Consider the following 18915-nt stretch of genomic DNA (forward strand, 5'->3'; position numbering starts at 1 on the left):
AGCTGATAAATGACAACAGTAATTCAATTAACTACTCAATTAAACCAAGGCAAGCAGAAAAGCATCCATTAATTCACAACTTGTGAAACCAACAGCAGCAGAAGACCACACCTAGCAACACTCCTGTCAGCCCTAAGAACAGGAATCTGAGGCTACAGTTCACAGAGGCTCTCCACAATTGGACAACAGAAGGCCGGAAAAATGTTGTCTGATTTGATAAGTCTCAACTGCAACTGAAGCATGGATTTACCCTGCCTGAACCATTGTGTACATCAGTGGTTAAGGAAATGGTGTGGAGAATATTTTCTTGGAATGTTTTGAGCCCCTTAGTACCAAATGAGTATTGTTTTATTTAGGACTAATTAGTAGGTGTGTCTCTGTGTTGCACCTGTATATCCCAAAAAGTTGATTCTGTTCATCTGGACGTAGCGTTTTCAGTGGGAGAAACGTGACTTCTTCAGTGCCAGCTGACTGCAGGTTTCCACAACCTTATAAACAGTACATTTGCACAATGACTGAAACTAGAACACTGAATGAACAATGGGCTGTGAGGTCAGTTCCTTGATCATTAATATGCAAATTGAGACCACTGAGTTTTCACTGGCCTGTAGGTGTTGTCACTTGGATGAGTGACGAAATGTTTCTCCCACATCCAGATGAACAGAATCAACCTTTCAGGATTTACTTACCTGGATGAGCGAGCATGCACAAGACATTGCACCTGTATAGTTTATGTATGCAACTAGTTAATCAAGTGTACTGATAACTTAGCATTAAATGCTCTTGTCATAACATGCTGACTTTTGGCTACAGAAAGCCAAATCTTGGCAGCCAAAGCAAGACTCTCGTTTCTGGCCAGGTGAACAATGTATACATAGATTAGATAGTTGCACAATTGACTATGAAAAAAAAAAAGAAAGAAAAAAATTGTAATTTGGCGTCAAATGTGTTATTCTGGATTTATGAATGTGAGATTTCGGGAGGCAGAAAGTTTAGTATTAAATATAAGACACTGTCTTCATTAGGTTCTGTTAGTTTATAAAATATAAATAAGGACGAACATTAGACATTTTTGGGACACAGCTTGTATGTACATTAGACTCCCCTCCTGCGCCGCATTTTCCATCTCTCCGTCCATCTGCGTGTCAGCCTGCGCCGCAACCGAGCCCTATTTTATACGGCTATTTTTATTATTGTTGTCATTGGTAAACGCCACGCTTCTGTCTATAAAACCTGCTTTCCCATTGGTTGAAAAGATTGTCTGTCACAGTACTTCCGTCCGTTTGGCCGTTTTTGATTGGTCGGTACGCCTTTTTTTTCCTCTTCATCACGGCGGTGGGTCGGAGCCGCTGTGTCCCCGGGCTGGCACGTTCCTAGCTAAATTCTCCACAGTATAAAATTGGGTTCCCCTCTATTTCACAACCCGTCCCCCTAAAAAAATTATTTGGTTCCCAGCAACTGTTTATATATTTGCGCTTAAGACAGATTTCTAAATCCCCTTCAGATATCTTTGAAGATGGCGGTGGTAAGCGGGATGTCAGGGTTGGCGGTAGCCCGGCTGGAGGGCCGAGAATTCGAGTATCTCATGAAGAAAAAGTCCGTGACCATCGGCCGGAACTCTTCGCAGGGCTCCGTGGACGTCAGCATGGGACACTCCAGCTTCATCTCCCGCCGGCACCTAGAAATATTTACCGCAGGAGAAGATGGCACCGGCACGGGGGAATTCTACCTCCGATGCCTTGGAAAAAACGGGGTGTTTGTTGATGGGGTGTTCCAGAGAAGAGGGGCTCCACCTTTACAGCTTCCGCGAATGTAAGATTGATATTCCCAGTTTGCTTAAAGTGCGGGGAAAATCGAGTTATTTCTGGAATCGTGTGTTGTTGTTTTGTTGTCCCGCTGCGGTGTTGCACGTGCTGTGACAAGCAACACTAAGCTGGTACGTGCAGCTCGTGTGTGTGTGTGTGACCAAAGGAAAAAATGGTCAACCGACACGCAGATATGCACGATAATGGCAGAGGTAACTACTGGAAGCGCACTGAACCCGACTCATAACCGCTGATTATTTATTGCTGGTTTATTCGGCTTGTGTTTAGCGAGCTGCTTACGTCAGTGAGACGTCAGATAGTCATAATTCAGCTAAGAATCGGTGCGTCATGTGGATGCTAGTATTCTACTTCATTGTTGCATTTGTTTATATGTATCACGTGTTTTGGATATGCCTAATTACAGAGAGGCTTGGCACAGCCTAAAATTTGATAACGTTCATAGTGCTGGCTTGTACTAATAGCTATGGTATGAAACATCAAAATGGCCGAATTATAGTAGAATTACGTTGGAATTTCACAAAGCGAAAAAATTCTTGTTTGGGGCTATAACCCTCAACAGCTGTCTCTCCCGACATGTCAGGAACACAGGCTAACTATTAAACTTGCGTGGGTGGTGTTTCTGACATAATACAGAACCGGCTACAGTATTTTCCCTCACAATAAAAGGCTGGTAAAGAGTTATTATACACTAGTTTTACTCATGATGCAGTGTTCCAGCGCCAGGTGCATAGTTAAAGTTGGCAAGTTAAGTACTTGCTTGACTTCATGTTCCCAACCTTTGCTCTGTCATTATTTGTCTCAGTGCTGCTCATGTGCTTACATTAAAAAAAAATCTATGGGTATGAATGTAACCATGCACTGGAAGCTATTCATGTTAGACAGGAGCTGTTACATAATGGAGGATGTCCCTATTTAAACAGTGTGAAACTGAATCACAGTAGTTGGACCTCCTTGGCCTGCTTGTCACCAGCTGGTCTGAGCAGTAACATTGTAATAAGCACTTGATTGACTGGCAGAATTATTTCACACATTTAAATAGTATAATAGTTTTTTGGTTCTTTTCTCCTTCTCTTAGGTGTTGTTTCCGCTTTCCCAGCACAAGTATAAAAATAACGTTCACAGCCCTGTCCAATGACAAGAAAGAGCCAAGGAACGTGCCAGAATCACCGATCAAGCCTGTCCAGCCCCAGATTTCCCCCCTGACCATCAACATTCCTGACAACATTGCACACCTCATGAGCCCGCTGCCTTCACCTACTGGAACCATCAGGTAGGACTGCTTAGTTGTATGTAAGCAGATTAGAAAACTGTGGCTTTTTTCCCCATCTCAAATCAAGACACATTTTAAATATCTTTCACAGTGCAGCAAATTCTTGCCCATCAAGTCCACGTGGGGCAGGACTGTCCAGCTACAGGACATCTCGCATTCTGACCTCCGATCTTATAGGAGACAGCTCCCAATCAGAAAACGACAAGGAGGCCTCAGGTGAAGACAGTCCAAAGGTGAGAGGAAATGCATAATGTGAACAGGGCAGGAAGGTGTGAGTGCTTACAGTTAGTCTGTCTGCTTGATTTCGAAATGGATTCAGACTAAATGTCTGAGAAGAACTGTGCGTGATGAAGGCAGCAGACTTCAGAGAAGTCTCAGTGGATTTGAGGACTCTGAATATCACTGTTACTCATTGAAGTCTAAAAATTGCCCAGTGTTTGCAGTAGCAGCATAGACTTTAGAGTACAAACCCTCTGTGTCAGTGTGCATATGTGTGCTCATATGTACACACATTTCCTGTGTAATAAACTTCACTTTATGTCTCCTGCAGGATGACTCCAAACCTCCATATTCATATGCACAGCTAATAGTTCAAGCTATCACCATGGCTCCGGACAAACAGCTAACACTGAACGGAATATACACCCACATCACCAAGAACTACCCCTACTACAGAACAGCAGACAAAGGCTGGCAGGTCAGTTTGGTTATAATACTGATAATACTAGTAATAATGGTGTGCTTGAGATTGAATAGTAATACAAACTTGAGTTGTATTGTTTTTTTTTTTTTGAATCTAATTATTGGCTGAAGAGCTTCATAAACTTATTTATTCACCATTCCAGCCAAACCACTGTAGTTCAGAATAGTTAGAAATGAAATACAAGGGTTTAAGTTAAAACAGAATACATTTATGTAATTGTGAGGTACAGATGGATAGTCTGTCTCCCACCGCATGACCCAGTGATGGAGGACCAGATGCAGTAGGGAAGCATCCCTGTTTGTCGTGGAGAGTGAGCCCCATTATTGAGCTTCCACATATCAGTCACTCAAGATTGCAATTATTTTCCTTTCTCAGCATTGGTAAGCGTGGGTAGTTTGCCTCACATTCAGTTAGGGTGTGCAAGTGCATGAGTGTTATACCAGATCTTATCGTTTGTTCACCAAGGAGCTACATGTTTTCACCAATGACTTTTGGCATTCTGATGATTAACCTGCATAGAATAAACAAAAAGCAGTTTTTGCTTAATCATCAAGCAAAACATTCTAAGCAACAAAATAACTGTATTGTTACTATGCTTGGGCATCATAAAGTGAAATTGGAGCTGAGCTTTCATTTCAGCAGACATTTATTATTAGATTATTCACTGTTCACAGCTTCACCGTGATGTCAGGATGTTTTTCTTCTAAACCATTTGAGTTCTGGATGAATCTCAGGAGGTCACTGTTGGAAATTGTGTGTGATAAATTAGGGCAGCTATTTTTCATTTGTTGAAATAAGAAGGAAATGGGGATGAAACACAGAGGGGAAACACACTTTCACACTTTGTCTTACTGTGTTCTCATTTAATTCGGAGGGTCTGCCATAAAGTCCACTTTTACCATGTGCTTTAGCTGTGGAGCACTTGACCCTATAGTATGAAGCGAGTTCAACATACCTAGGGTATCGTTCCTATCTGGAACCTACTCTTATCACCTGTGTAATCACATGAAAGATGGTCTTGGCAGCATGTAACCAATCTAAAGGGGGCATTTCACAGATCATATGACTTTCTTCCACAGATAATAGTCCCTATGAGTGCCACCTACTTCAGAGAGATTGTCAAATGGTGATTAAAAATCCATAACGAACATAGAAAATACACCGGTAAAATGCAACACTCCTGTAAAAAGGACACATGATTAATAATGGCAGAAAATCTGGCGATTTAGTGCACAGAGCAGGAAAATAAACATTTTAATTCCAGTTAATCATTTTATTGCTGTTTGTGCTCTGTGTTGCTGTTTCTTAATAATGTGACACCTGCACATTAGAGCTCTGAACTGTTAAACTGGACCCATTTACACAGTAAAGCTTACGGTCCCAAGTCTAATAAAATAAATTTCACTTCAAACAGGTATTCTTAGTGTGCCTTCTAGTACCTGCAGTTTCAGTAGAGTTAGAGAGACTTAGGAGTGGATTAGAATAAAGTATAATAACATGTATACATTTTCTAAATCGTGAAAATAATACCCACATATCGATGACTATCTGATGCATAGCTGCCGCTTCATTCAGTGGTTTCACTAAGATCTAGCTTAACAAGCTGCATATACATAATATAGACATCTGAACTTCATTATTTTATATTATTTGTATTATTCTACCCCCATAAGGTTTGTAAATGGAAAGGGCCATAGTTTTAATGTAATTATCTCGCAGGATCTGTTATTCTTATTTCCAGGTCCACAAAACATCTTATCTGGCTTCATCTTACTCTCTAGTATCTCCTCTGTCAAACCAACCCTCCGTCACTACATCCACGAATCTTCTCTGTGGTCTTCCTCTTTTCCTTCTGCCTGGCAGTTCCATTTTCAACATCCTTTGTCCAGTATATTCACTATCCCTCCTCTGCACATGCTAAATACAGCTCAGCCTTGTCTCTCCAGTTGTTTCCTCCAAACCACTCAACCTGAGCTGTCTGCCTGAAGTATTCATTTCTAATCTTGTCCATTCTGGTCATTCCCAGTGAAAATCTTAATATCTGCAGCTCTGCCACCTCCAACAATTCCTTGGTCTTTTTGTTAGTGTCTTCATCTGAAACCATACATCATAGTGGTTTTCACTTCCCTTTCACTTTTGCTGCTATCCTTCATTCACAAATCATACCTGATATTCCTTTTCATCCACTCCAGCATGCCTGCACTCTCCTTCACCTGTCTTCTGCATTGTCTGTGGCTTTGGATGGTTGATCAAAGGTATGAAACCCCTTTGTCTGCATTCCCTCTGCTCTTTGCACGTTCACATTTCCACCTGTGTAGCTCATTCACATCCCTTCTAGTGACTTTTCACTACAGATAACAATGTCATCTGCAAACTATAGTCTCAATTGACTATAGTCAATTGAGACTCCTGCCTCCTTATCTGTTTATCGATTCTCATCATCTGTCTATTACCATTGATAACAGGAAAGGGCTCAGAGCTAATCCCTGATGTTGTCCTCATACGTGTCTTGTACCACCCTGTATACTTTTCAGCCACCCCCAACTTCCTCATGTAGTACCACAGTTCCTCTCTTGAAACCCTATCATATGCTTTCTCTAGATCCACAAAGACACAATGTGACTTATTCTGGCGTTCTGTGTACTTCTCTATCAGCACTCTCAAAGCCAACCTTGCATCTATAGTTTACTTTCTTAGCTTAAAGCTGTACTTCTGCTCACTCTTTGCACCTAGTTTCAGCATCTCTTTCCCATAGCTTTATGGTTCAGCTTTATCTCTCTGTAGTAGCACATCACAATCGGTACCAGTACACGTCTTCTCCATTGCTCGGGCAATCCTCTCTCTCCAGAATTGTGTTAAACGTCAGTCTGGTTGAAAAGTCAACTTCCCTCTCTCTTAGAGGGAAGTTGACTTGGCAGAGCCGCATACCTCCACAGGTATGCCATCTGGACCAACTGCTTTCCCACTCTTTGTCCTCTTTCTAACTGCCCTCACTTCCTCTTTACCGCTACACACTCTCTGATTCATTAACTTTGCTCGATCTGTCCTACTCTCTCTCATTTTCTACATTCATGAGCTCCACAAAGTACTCTTTACGTCTTCACTTGTTAATTACATTTACATCTCATTCCATTTGTATCCCTAATCATCCCAGTCTGCTGCACATCCTTTCCAGCTGTATCTCTGCCTAGCCAGTACTAGTCCTTTTGCCCTTCCTTAGTCTCCAGACTCACATACAAATAACAGAAGGCCTTTTGCTTTCTCTTTGTCGTACACCTAGCCTCCCAGTACACAGGTCTACTTTCTTCATCTAGTAGTTCTGTTTGATTCAGTTTCAAATATTTCTTGTTTTAGGGCCTCAGCAATGTGTACATTTTGAAAAGTGAAATATATCCTTTTTAAAATGTACACATTGCTGAGAATCCCAGCAAACCTTGTATAACTGTTGGGGAGTGGAAGCAGTGTTCAATACAACCAATGACCTGATGCCCCAGGCGAAGTTAGATGGCCAGCTGTTAGCTCATTCAGGCCAGTGACGGTGTTTCCACTAATCACAGTTACTAAGTGAACCTGTAAACTGGGTGAAGCAAACCCCGACTAATAAATGGTTTCTGTTTTGTTTTTGGTGTGTTGTTGGGGGGTGCAGAAATAAAGAGATGTTGCGGGATGAGGATTTGTAAAATGTGCTTATGAGCATGTGTGTTAAAAGATTTAGCCCAGATTTAGCATTGGTTTCCCTGACAACAAGGTTGAGAATATCAGTGAAGTTCAGGCTATCAGCAGTATAGTCAGTAGTGGTTTTTGATACGGGCGGTTGCCCGGGGCGGCATCACGGGCATCGGCAAAAAAAAAAAAATTGCTCGTACTCATGCTGCCCCGATATCAGCCAGCGCATATTGGGAATGGTACAGGCACCGATCGGTTTTCTATCGCCCATTTTCTGGGAATAAGGGTGCCCTTCGTTTGCGAGGTGCGCCTGCTGCTTGTGGCACAGGGAGGAGAGGGCGTGGCGGCGGGGAATTCTCTGGCTGGCTGGAGCGGCATCTAATACCCAACTCGCAAAATAAAACAAAATAAAAACAAAACACCTTGGGCAGCACGGTGGTTAGCACTGTTGCCGCACAGCAAGAAGGTCCTGAGTTCAATTCCACCATCAGGCCGGGGTCTTTCTGTGTGGAGTTTGCATGTTCTCCCCGTGTTTGCGTGGGTTCCCTCCGGGTACTCCGGCTTCCTCCCACCATCCAAAGACATGCAGCTTGTGGGGATAGGTTAATCGGATAATCCAAATTGCCACTAGGTGTGAATGTGCGAGTGAAAGTGAGTGCGAATGGTTGTCTGTCTCTGTGTGTTGGCCCTGCGACAGACTGGCGACCTGTCCAAGGTGTACCCCGCCTCTCGCCCCATGACAGCTGGGATAGGCTCCAGCGCCCCTGAAAAGGAGAAGCAGAAGCGAATGGATGGAAAAACAAACCAACAAACATGAAAACACCAGACATTATGATACAGACTTATAATTTGCACTGATGTTTTTTCGAAATTCTATTCTGGAAAAGTGAGCGCGAGAGCCCTCGGTGCGCCTGCTCGCTGCTGAAGTCAAAGTAAACTTTATTGTCACCTCCGCTACACACAGTCCAGTATGTAGAGAGACGAGACGACAAGGCTCCAGTTACAGCAGTGCAAGTAAACAAACAATAAATATAAGAACAGTAAGAAAATAAATATACGCTTTAGGACTCGGGGTAAAGGGATCAATAACAATTTAAAATTTATAATTTACAGTTTGATGATTTAAAGTCTCACACACAACCCGTCAAAAGGGGAGGGGGGCGGCTGCTTCCAAACAGAGCACATTTCATTCATAATGTTGTAAATTATGTATTCATGATTTGAATCCTGGGTTGTGTGAAATCCCAGAAATACACCTTAGACAAAGTGAACTAAGGTGTAGGTCTGTTAGGTTATGCTGTGGTGATCCTCGGGTTGGGGGATGGGTGTTCATACTGGAGTGCAAAATTAAAACCAATGGAAGATGGACAAGAAAAGTTGAAAGCCATCAGGTGCTCAGTTTAGAAAAAAGAGAAAAGAAGAGGAGGAGAAACGAGCAAAAGATACAGGTAAGCAGATGTGTCATTGGATAATGGCAGGTCATCCTGAAACAATCAGAATCAGAATACTTTATTAATCCCTAAGGAAATTATGTGGGTTACAGTTGCTCCAAAAAGAAATGGTAAAAATAGTAACAGACTAAACTCCAAACATTATGTTACAGATTTTAATATTAATTAGTCATTGTCAATTGTTGATTTGTCCTGTTCTCATTGTATGACGAATTATGATGGCTGTTTGGTAGCCGTTTGCATACAATGCATACTCTCTCTCTTCGTGTGTGTGTGTGTGTGTGTGTGTGTGTGTGTGTGTGTGTGTCTCTGGTGAATTTCGACAACAGTTTTATGTTAATGTACAATCCTTAATATGTTTTGTGGGGGGGGGGCAGCAAAACAGGCTACGACCGCCACTGAGTATAGTTCATGGTTGAGCTCAGCCTTTCCTCTCTAAAACACATGTGACAAAGGGCAGAGGCTGTACTATAACGTCACTGAATTAAGACCAAGTGAAAATCAAGGCGATGTGAAAATAGTTCACATCAGATTTCTGTTAAACTAAACAAACAATCTATGTTGCAAGCTAACAACAGCTGTCCTCAGTCTCCTGCACTGGTGAGACCAGCAACATGCAGGGGTGCATTTAAAAGGGAGGCAACGGGTGTCCTTCACTTAATTTAAATGTATTTTCACTGATGTTCAGTTCAATACAACACAGTACTCTTATACAAACAGTTACAAACGCGTGTCTTTTTATGTTGACGTGTCTTCCGCTGTTACCTGTCGTCTGCAGCATATTAGTGTGTTTTAATTAGCATTGAGAGCCAGATGCTGCAGCTTTTCTGCTCAGATGTTACAAGACAATGAACTAGGAGGAACAATGAAGCGCTCATACAGAGTATGGCTATGTCCTCAGTGTTAATGAACACGAGAGGCAGGTTTTGGGGGGGGTTTTTTGTATTGTGTTGTCTAAAGCTGAAAGTACACCTCTGATTTCTATTGTATGAAGATGCCCCAGTTGATTTAATACATGGATCTAATTTATGCTCTGAACTTTGACTGAGTGACTTTTTTTTTTTTTCATTGACAGGATGCAGGATTTAACAGTAAAATGCTGATATTTACACACATGGGTGAGGTTTGACAAATGCGCCTCAAAGTGACTAAAAACTGTGTTACTGTCGCAATAAAATGGAAAATCGAATTGCAGTTTACACCAAGCTAAAACCATCCTGTACAACAACATGGGCGTGTTATGCATTATCAAACATGGATACCCCAACAAAATCTTCAGTTTAATTAAAGTTCTTAATTTTATTTAATTTTGATTCTGTAGAATTCGATTCGCCACAACCTGTCTCTGAACCGGTATTTCATCAAAGTGGCTCGGTCTCAGGAAGAGCCAGGTAAAGGCTCATTCTGGAGGATCGACCCCGCCTCTGAAGGCAAGCTGATAGAACAAGCCTTCAGGAAGCGCAGGCCCAGGGGTGTGCCCTGCTTCAGGACCCCTGTAGGGCCACTGTCCTCCAGGTAAAGCATCTTGATGCTACGCATACATGACTGTAAAAAGTTTCCTGTACAGTTATATAGTGTGTTTTTTATGGCTGGGATGAAAACTGTACTTTACTTTTACTTTTCCAGGAGTGCTCCAGCTTCTCCAAGCCACACTGGGGCACTGTCAGCCCACTCTAGTGGGGTCCAGACCCCAGACAGCCTGTCCAGAGAGGGCTCCCCAGTCCCCATGGAGCCAGAGCCAACTCCACCACCAGCCCCAACCCAAGCCACAACAATCCAGCCCAAACTCGCCGTCATCCAAGAGGCCCGCTTTGCACAGAACTCCCCAGGTAAAACATTGGGTTTAGGTTTTTGTCCTTTTTATGAACCATATAACATGTAGTGTGTGCAGAGGGATCACATGTGGGCCTTAACACACATTCACATTTTTCAGTTTTTCGTGACAAAAAAGACCGCAGTACCACCACTACCCCATATTAAACCCTTTTCTGTGACAGTGTACAGTGTTTGTGTGCTCCTGCACATCTTTATCTGAGTGAATGACATCTGCTTTAACCTTTATCACACCGTTTGACAGGCTCCCCTCTCAGCAATCAGCCAGTATTGATCGCTGTGCAGCGCCAGATGCCTCAAACGACCATGAAGCCTGTGACCTATGCCATGGCCACACCAGCCATTGTTACGACTACAGTTAGTTCTGCCCCTGTCATGCAGACTGTGCATGTTGTTCACCAGATCCCAGCTGTCACCATGGCAACTGTTGGTGGACAGCCTGCTTCTGCAGTGAGCAGCGAACCTCAGGAGAATGGAAGCGGAGAGCACAAGGAGATCAAAGGTGGTGCTCTTTTTGTTGTTGTTGTTTTGGTTTGTTTTTGATTCTATGAGCATGTGTAATTTTTGATATTTTTGTGTGCAGTAAAAGTGGAGCCGGTCCCATCCATTACAGCCTCCTCCATAGGTGGAGTCAGTCGTATCATCCAGAGCTCTCAAGCTGCTCCTCTAACTACGGTTACCATCGTGCAACAAGCTCCGCTCGGCCAGCACCAACTCCCAATAAAGGCCATCACACAGAATGGGACCCATCTGGTCCCCATTAGTACTGCCGCTAGCGCAGGTGAGTCGGACACACACACAGTCAAACCAGCACTTCATTAATAAAGGCCAGTTTTAAAAAACCTACAGCATGGTGGAAGTGAAGGTTTGAACTAGAAACCAGGTGAAAATAGGAATAAAGGCATGCCTCTACCATTAGTCCTAAGTATCTGAGTGCTTCTTCCACCATTCCTTGTCATGTCTCCTGATGCTTCATATCTGAGACTGACTGGTAACTTATTCTTAACAAATAACCTGGTTGAGAGCAGGCTATGTTCAGAGCTTTGGTTTAAACAAATTCTTTTATGGTCAGCATGTGTCTGTGTTGGACAAATACATTTTATATGTGCAAGTTGTTAAGCTGTACCTCAAGCACAACTGTGCATTCACTGGAATTCATGTAATCAGTTTGTGATGATGAAAAGGTGTATATGTTGTTTATACTTGATGGTAATCTACCAGTAAGTCTCATTTTAAATTGCTGGAATTGCAGGTAGTAGGATAGAGATTAGAAAATTGCTTAGTTGTATTTGGAGGCAATTTGTTACCAAGGATAGCTGTTCAATCAATTCAGTTGATTTCTCTTTGATCTGCCACCAAACAAAAGCAGTTTTCCACACCTCTCCTTTATTGGGCTTTAGGAGAATAACCTTCATAACATTCACCTTCAATTATTTTAAAAAGCTCTGTGCATTAAATCCACTTTTTCTTTCCAGGTAGTTTATAGGTTGTTGATGATGTTTATCATCATTTTATTATGCTGATCTGATACTGTCTGATTGGAATAAGACGCACTCAACTGGATCATTTGTTCAGAGAAGAATAATCACATGACAGTAATGCCTCTTTTTATGAGGGTGCATAGAGCCCAAAGCAAAAAGCCCAGCTTAACAGAGAAAGTTAATCACCATCATTAACACCTACCTAACAACTACTTCTGTAGTATGCCACTGAGATTTCAATCATCTCAGCCTGTACTGGAGAAACATGCATAGTAGAAACGATTGCAGCAATCCTCCCTGTAAAGTAAATGATCAGATTGAGTTTAGGTCTATATTGATACCAATGGTATACAAAGATCTCTGCTAATTATGGTGCTTGTAAGTAGAATTGGAGCACAAATTATTATATGAACATGCTGACTCAAAAACAACACAGATTCACACTTGTTCCATTTGAAGTAAATGATCTGAAGGCATGTTTGAGCACCTTGCTGTATATATTGCAATCGTAGTGATGTAAACCTTATGTAGCCAGAAGATGGAGATGCTATGTTGAGGTGCATCTCCAAACATTGCCATATAACCTAGCTTCGATGATCTACAGTCTCTCTTACCTTGTGACTAATGTGAGTCCACTTCAGTTTGACATGTTTTACAACCAACGTTACCCAGCAGGGTCATTTCCGTTGCTGTTGTACATGCCTGGCTTTTGTAATTGTCGGTGTGCTCTAGTGCACCTCAAAGACACGCATGTTGGGTTAATTGGTAACTCTTAATTAGCTACTGGGTTTTTGCAGGGATGGCATCATGATAGATTTGTCAACATGCTTCCTTGTACCCTGCCTGTCACCTCTCACTAGTTATTATGAAGCTGTAACAATACTTTTCAACGATATCACGGGAAGATTTTGAGACCATCCTGCATATAACAGTGAAAAAGTTAACTTTTAACTAAAAGTTAAATTTTCAACTAATTTTACCAGTTGTAAGTTTTAGTGAGTATTTAAGATTATTTGTTCATTTTACAAATGATTTAGATAACTGCATTACAGATCGCGAGGTAAAATATAGTTTAGAACCTATTAATAAAGAGACTACAACGAACAAGACCATCCAAAAAATGTAATTAATGGAAATCTAATTAATATAAATGGAGCATTATAGAATTAGTGGAAGTGGTTCTAATAAATAAAGAGCGCATTTACTGTGAAACAGGACATGAAACAATACACACATACAGGCTAATTATCATCATGGAGCTCTGCTCTCTGACATAGATGTAACTCTGTCTGTGAAGCTGGGTTTAAGAAATAAGGCTTAAAGTTTTATAAACATGTTTAGCGCCTGTTAAACATGTTTGGTTAGTTGCAGCTAATAGGCTTACATTAGTTTATGTTAGCTAACCAGTGACAGAATCGATAACTGGGAGTAAAATAACGACACTAAAACTAAAAATCAGTTTGAAGGGGTCACTTTTGTGCTGCCCTAGGCTGCAACAATGAGTTTCATGTTAAAGCCGAGAACATACTGCCCACTGTCTGTGTCTCTAGCAGTAAGTGGCTGTTGGCTGTCTGGCTAGCTGCGCTGAAATGGGGAAATCCAGCTGTTAGCTGTAATGTTCAGGTTTGTAAAGCACTTTAGTGTTTGTTAACAGTCTGATTGGCCCAGGAGAAGAGGCTGTTTGTGAGTCTGGAGGTGGGGGACCTCACTGACCTGAGTCCCTGACCAGAGGGCAACAGGTCAAACAGGTGGTGGTAGTAATGCTTTTCTTAAGGCAGGAGGTGATGGCCTCCAGTGGTGGCAGAGGACAGCCAGTGATTTTTTTATTTATTTTTATTTTTTTTTTTTTTTTGGGGTGGTGTTAATTACCCGCTGCACAGCCTTCCTGTTCTCAATGAACACAGATGAAGTGCAGCTGCTGGTGGGCCTTCTTTAACAGGGTGATGATAAAGAAACCTGAAGGTGGAGACAGATTCCACCTGTTCTCACCTGTGGACCTCTCTGTGCCTCCTGAAGTCCATTATGAGTTCTTTTGTTTTAAGGACGTTCAGTTTCAGGTTGTTTTCTGAGCACCAGTGGGACAAGTTCTCCATCATTCCATCAGAGATGAGCTGAACCATAGTGTGGTCATTGGAATACTTGACAAGGGCTGTGGGGGAGGGGTGGCTTCAAACCGAGCAAAGAAGGTTTGAAGCTCAAAGAAGGTGTTGAGGTCCTGCGAGTTTGAGGCTCCTGTCAGGGGTTATTACTAAACTAAAGTGAAAGAGTGCTGCTACTGTGCTACAAGGATTCTGACAGTTTGCATAACTCTGGGGCGTTGATGAGCTGTTACTACTTGGGAAGTATTATTGTTATTATCATTATTATTAATAGCTCTGATCTTACCAGAGTACAAGGAACATTGGAAATTCATTCTTTGTCTTGGTCCTAGTTTGGATCATTTTCTCTCTGTGTAACTCTCTGAGCTTGACTCCTTCTAGAAGTGGTGATAAGAGTCGCCTTTCAGGAGCTTCTGCCATTGTTTGGTGATACCTTCCACATCAGTATCAGTGCTCCTTCTGCCTCGATCATGTCTTCCTCTTCTCATTTTGGGTTCTAGCCAGTGTGAATGCTACATGTATTATTTGTACCACCTTGTGGTAGGAATTAGTATTGCATTTTTATTGTAGTGAAGTACAGTGCAGGCCTGTATTAACCAGAGCTGATATCTCCTCAGCATAGATGTTTTGGATGTTAAGTCCAGCAGTTGTTTCTTCACATTCTTGATGGCTTCAGTTTGTTTTGGAAGTTCCTAAACTAATTTGAAATACAGGACTATAACACTCCATATTGAACCTTATTCATCTTCTCTTCTTTCCCACCAGCTGTTGCAAACCCTCTGCATCTCCTGGCAACTCACGCTTCAGCCTCAGCTTCCCTCCCCACTAAAAGGCAGAACGGAGAACTGCAAGACCAGCCTGAGACAAAGAGGGTGAAAATGGAGGAAGAGGAGAACGAAGCAGCGGCTGCCAACCGCAACAACGGCACCACGGACAGAGCGGGAGAAGGAGGGGTCAGTGAGCAGGTCGGTGACAAGTAGCCCGCCCGCTCCCAACGGCTCCCATCTGCATCCTGACCCCTGCTCTCCTGTACGCATTGAGCCACACATCTGACCTGGTGTCATTATCTTACTCCAAGGTGCCAAAAAGCGAAGGACTACAGAATGTGCAAACTCTTCTCGACCTCTCCTCCATGTATTTCCGACCACGAAACGTGATGCAAAAACTAAAAGACCAAACCTAAAAATGGAACTGAGAGAGTTACTGACGACTGTAAATGCCCAATGTTTGAGACCCAGATGGCGAGAGGAAGCACAGAAAGGAAAAAAGATTTGAAAATCCACATTAAAGGAAAAAAAAGAGGCTTTTTTTTTCTTTTTTCTTTTTTTTTTCTTTTAGCAACAATGAGTCCCAAAACTCACCCAAAGAAGACAAGGAGTCTTATCCTGGTAGCATTACAGACAAGCGCTTAACTGTGTGTCAGATAGAAACATCAAACAAGTGATCTCACCAGTAGTGTATTCCACAAGGGGAAGTGTGTGTGTGTACGTGTGGACATTCCCATCTTCGGCAGCTAGCCTCCATGTCGACCTAGCTAACCCAGTTGTGAGTAGATATGCAGTATTCTGTTGTACAAGTGTATCTTTGGATATTTTGAGTCTTTCTCCATTTCCCGAGGCACAGATACTATCTAGTAATAAGATAACTAAAGCTATAAGTGGCGTCATTACAACATTATTTTTCTTTTTGTTTTTTTTGTTTTTTTAATAATTTATTTTTTTTAATATTGCTGTTTTTGTATGTGGACTCTGTTCGGTGAAATGAATGTAGTCTCCAATTTTTTTTCCTTTTATTGAAAACACTATGGAGTTAATGCCCGTTTTCTGCTCATTCATGCAAATTAAATTCCTTTTATCACTGTACATCTACAGAATTTTCATATTTTACAAATATCCTAAGAGTTAAAAATATATTCCCATGTGTATTTGACCGTATGCTTCATTGAGCTTGCATGTTATGGTTCTAGAAACAATGTACCTGAGCAGATTATCCGACTATGGAACTGAAGAAAATTTTGACTGGATCTACGCTGATTCTGACCAGTGCTGCACTTAACCTCTAGTTCTTTCTTCTTTTTTCTTTTTTTTTTTAAATTGCATTTTTTAATTTGTATATTTCTAGTTTTCCTTTGTTTTGTTTTGTCATTATTGGCTGTTTTTTGTTACCTTTGTGTTGAAGTTGGCAGTCTGTTGGCTGGATTCTTTTACTCCTTTCAGGCTACTAAAAAAAGTCTATTCAGATTGTATTCTATGTTACACAAAGAAAAGCAAGTGATAGGTGTTTGTTCTGCTTCAGTGGAAAAATGCTTTTTTTTTTTTTTTATAAATTTATTTAAAACACAATCTCCTAGTTTGTATTTCTTTGAGTAAACGCCTTTTCTGCTGGGCAAATGATGCAAACTCAGTCTCATTTTTTTAAATTTTTGATGGAACGATGGTGACATCTGGGGTGGAGGTGAGGCATGTTAAGTTTTGTTAAAGGCTTCAGAAAGCATTCCTCGCATTAAATTGTCCAAGGAAGGCAGTGGAAATGTCCTTTTACAGTTTTCCTAAAGGAACAAACACACTGGCTCACACAATTCCAGTCTGAATGTGACATTTATGTTTATAAAAAGGTGTACAGGTATACTGGATCACCTGTAGAAACCCTTACATTTACAGTTGGTTGAACTGTAAAGATATTTTAAGAAAATTCCAATCAGTCAACCATAGCATTTAAATTTAGTACATTCTCTTAATTATGAATTGGATGCATTGAAATGTGATTAAAAGGAAGTTTAACAAAGTCACAGGTACAGTTGTTTCTGGTGTATTAATCAAGCGTAGGAGGGCTTGTTTTGGTAGTGCTTAGAGCTTTACACAGCAAGTGCAGTTCATGCATTTTTGACTGAATATGAAGAATGGACATGCCCGTTCTGATGTAATGCATTGGTATTTACTTTGAAAACTACAGTTTAATATTTTAGCCAGATCTATATTTTCTGGAGCCAAAAGTGACCATATATGGCTAAGAAAGTGGGGGCATTCACTGCAGTTGAGCCAGGACCATAGCAGCGGTTGCTACTATGATAGCTCTCAGTGAAAAGCAGTGAACTCAACTGAACGGCAAAAATATTTATTTGGAACTATTGTTTTTGTTTTGACAAATGCATTATCAATAAAACATCTTAGTTGAAATGAAACACTGAAGACTTCCCTGTTTTTAGGGGTAACCGTGCCAATCAGCATGCAGCAACACACACTTGATGCCAACTGTAAACAATTACTTCATGTGTAGTTAAAGCTTCCATTTGTTTATGAGAAACATGGCTGCAGTAGCTTCAGCAGGAGATAACTGTAAGAAGTTATGGCTCCAGAAGTGAAATAAAAAATGGCAAATTCAGTGATGTAGCTCCAGGTCATGTTGCCAGGCAATTTAAATACTTAACTTTATCATACTATAGGGATTAGTTTGACACAAAGTTGCCTTTGTAGTGCAACCTCTGCTCTGGCCATTATTCAAAGCTTCAAGTTACACAATTTTTAAAATGTATCCATACTTCTATGACTTTCCAATTCGCACACTTTAGTAAATTTTGTGCCCAAAATGCTGATCTTGTTACCAAATGTATCCTTAAAATATTAGTTAGCTGCAGGGCCAGTGCTGATGTGGTTAAAAACAGCAGTAAGACAGTCAACAGTTACAGATTCAGTGTGTTACATGTGGTTTCCACGTCACAGTAGGCATGAAACAGCACATTATTATAACTGTAAAATTTTAAAAATTTTATTCACAAATTTAAATGCAGGTTTTACAATCATTCTGCGTGTGTAAGAAGCAGGTTGGCTTTTCAGTTTGTGCAGCATCCCTCCTGTAGTCAGTACCCGCCAAGTCCCGTGTATATTCAGCGTTACACCTACAAAAGTACAATGCGACCCAAAAAGTGACACACGTGATGTAAATTTTGCAATGAATCAACAAAATGTTGTCAAGCAGCTGACAAATGGAGAGAGAGGGAAAAAAAGCACCCATTAACAGCGTGGCTTATACAAGTTCAACCGAGTTGGATCCACACTGAGATGTCCCATTTATGAATGAATGAAAGATGGCGCCGGTGAGGTCGGCTGCCGTCACGACTGCTCCGACCACTTTTTCTTTGTCTTTGTTTTTTAAGTTAGTTTTCAGCGTTTCTAAATCGGCAAAATCATCACCATTATGACAGTGACACTCTTGTTTCTATTGGTATACAATGTACTCACAATTCGAAGTTTTTAACTCCGGATCCGAGCTGGCCGAGTGAGATCTTACCCTTCATTCTAATTTGTGTTGTACAGTTATTTCATTTTTAACCTTAATTTATATTTTATTCCTTCCTAGTTAAATTTACCCTTTTTAATTTTTCATATTTATTTCCTATCTTATTCATAGCCTTTTCCTTTTTTGTTTTCTTTAGGTCACGAGCAGCTGTCCAAGCATTTCACTACATATCGTACTGTGTATGACTGTGTACGTGACAAATAAAATTTGAATTTGAATTTGAATTTATGGCCCAACAAACAACACAGCACTTCACTTTGCATTAGCTGAATTAGCTTCAGAGTGAAGAG

The 18915-nt window shown here is 41.2% G+C and overlaps 1 protein-coding gene across 1 annotated transcript; it reads left to right on the forward strand.

Moving 5' to 3' along the window:
- The first annotated feature begins 1299 nt into the window (after window positions 1-1299).
- Window positions 1300-16279, forward strand: foxk2a (forkhead box K2a). Its single transcript, XM_040036673.1, has 9 exons — window positions 1300-1812; window positions 2902-3096; window positions 3188-3329; window positions 3647-3793; window positions 10238-10431; window positions 10543-10745; window positions 10994-11251; window positions 11333-11530; window positions 15095-16279. Exons 1-9 carry the CDS (start codon window positions 1517-1519, stop codon window positions 15307-15309), a joined length of 1848 nt encoding a protein of 615 aa, XP_039892607.1. The 5' UTR covers window positions 1300-1516; the 3' UTR covers window positions 15310-16279.
- Window positions 16280-18915: the final 2636 nt, after the last annotated feature.

This window comes from Simochromis diagramma, unplaced genomic scaffold (genome assembly GCF_900408965.1).
Source record: "Simochromis diagramma unplaced genomic scaffold, fSimDia1.1 OVJJ01000371.1, whole genome shotgun sequence".
NCBI lineage: Eukaryota > Metazoa > Chordata > Actinopteri > Cichliformes > Cichlidae > Simochromis > Simochromis diagramma.

Bases quoted from the DNA above. Each gene is read 5' to 3' on its own strand.
- foxk2a (XM_040036673.1), top strand. From the start codon at position 1,517: ATGGCGGTGGTAAGCGGGATGTCAGGGTTGGCGGTAGCCCGGCTGGAG. The intron at 1,813-2,901 runs GTAAGATTGATA...TCCTTCTCTTAG, and splicing joins CCTTTACAGCTTCCGCGAAT to GTGTTGTTTCCGCTTTCCCA. The intron at 11,531-15,094 runs GTGAGTCGGACA...CTTTCCCACCAG, and splicing joins TAGTACTGCCGCTAGCGCAG to CTGTTGCAAACCCTCTGCAT.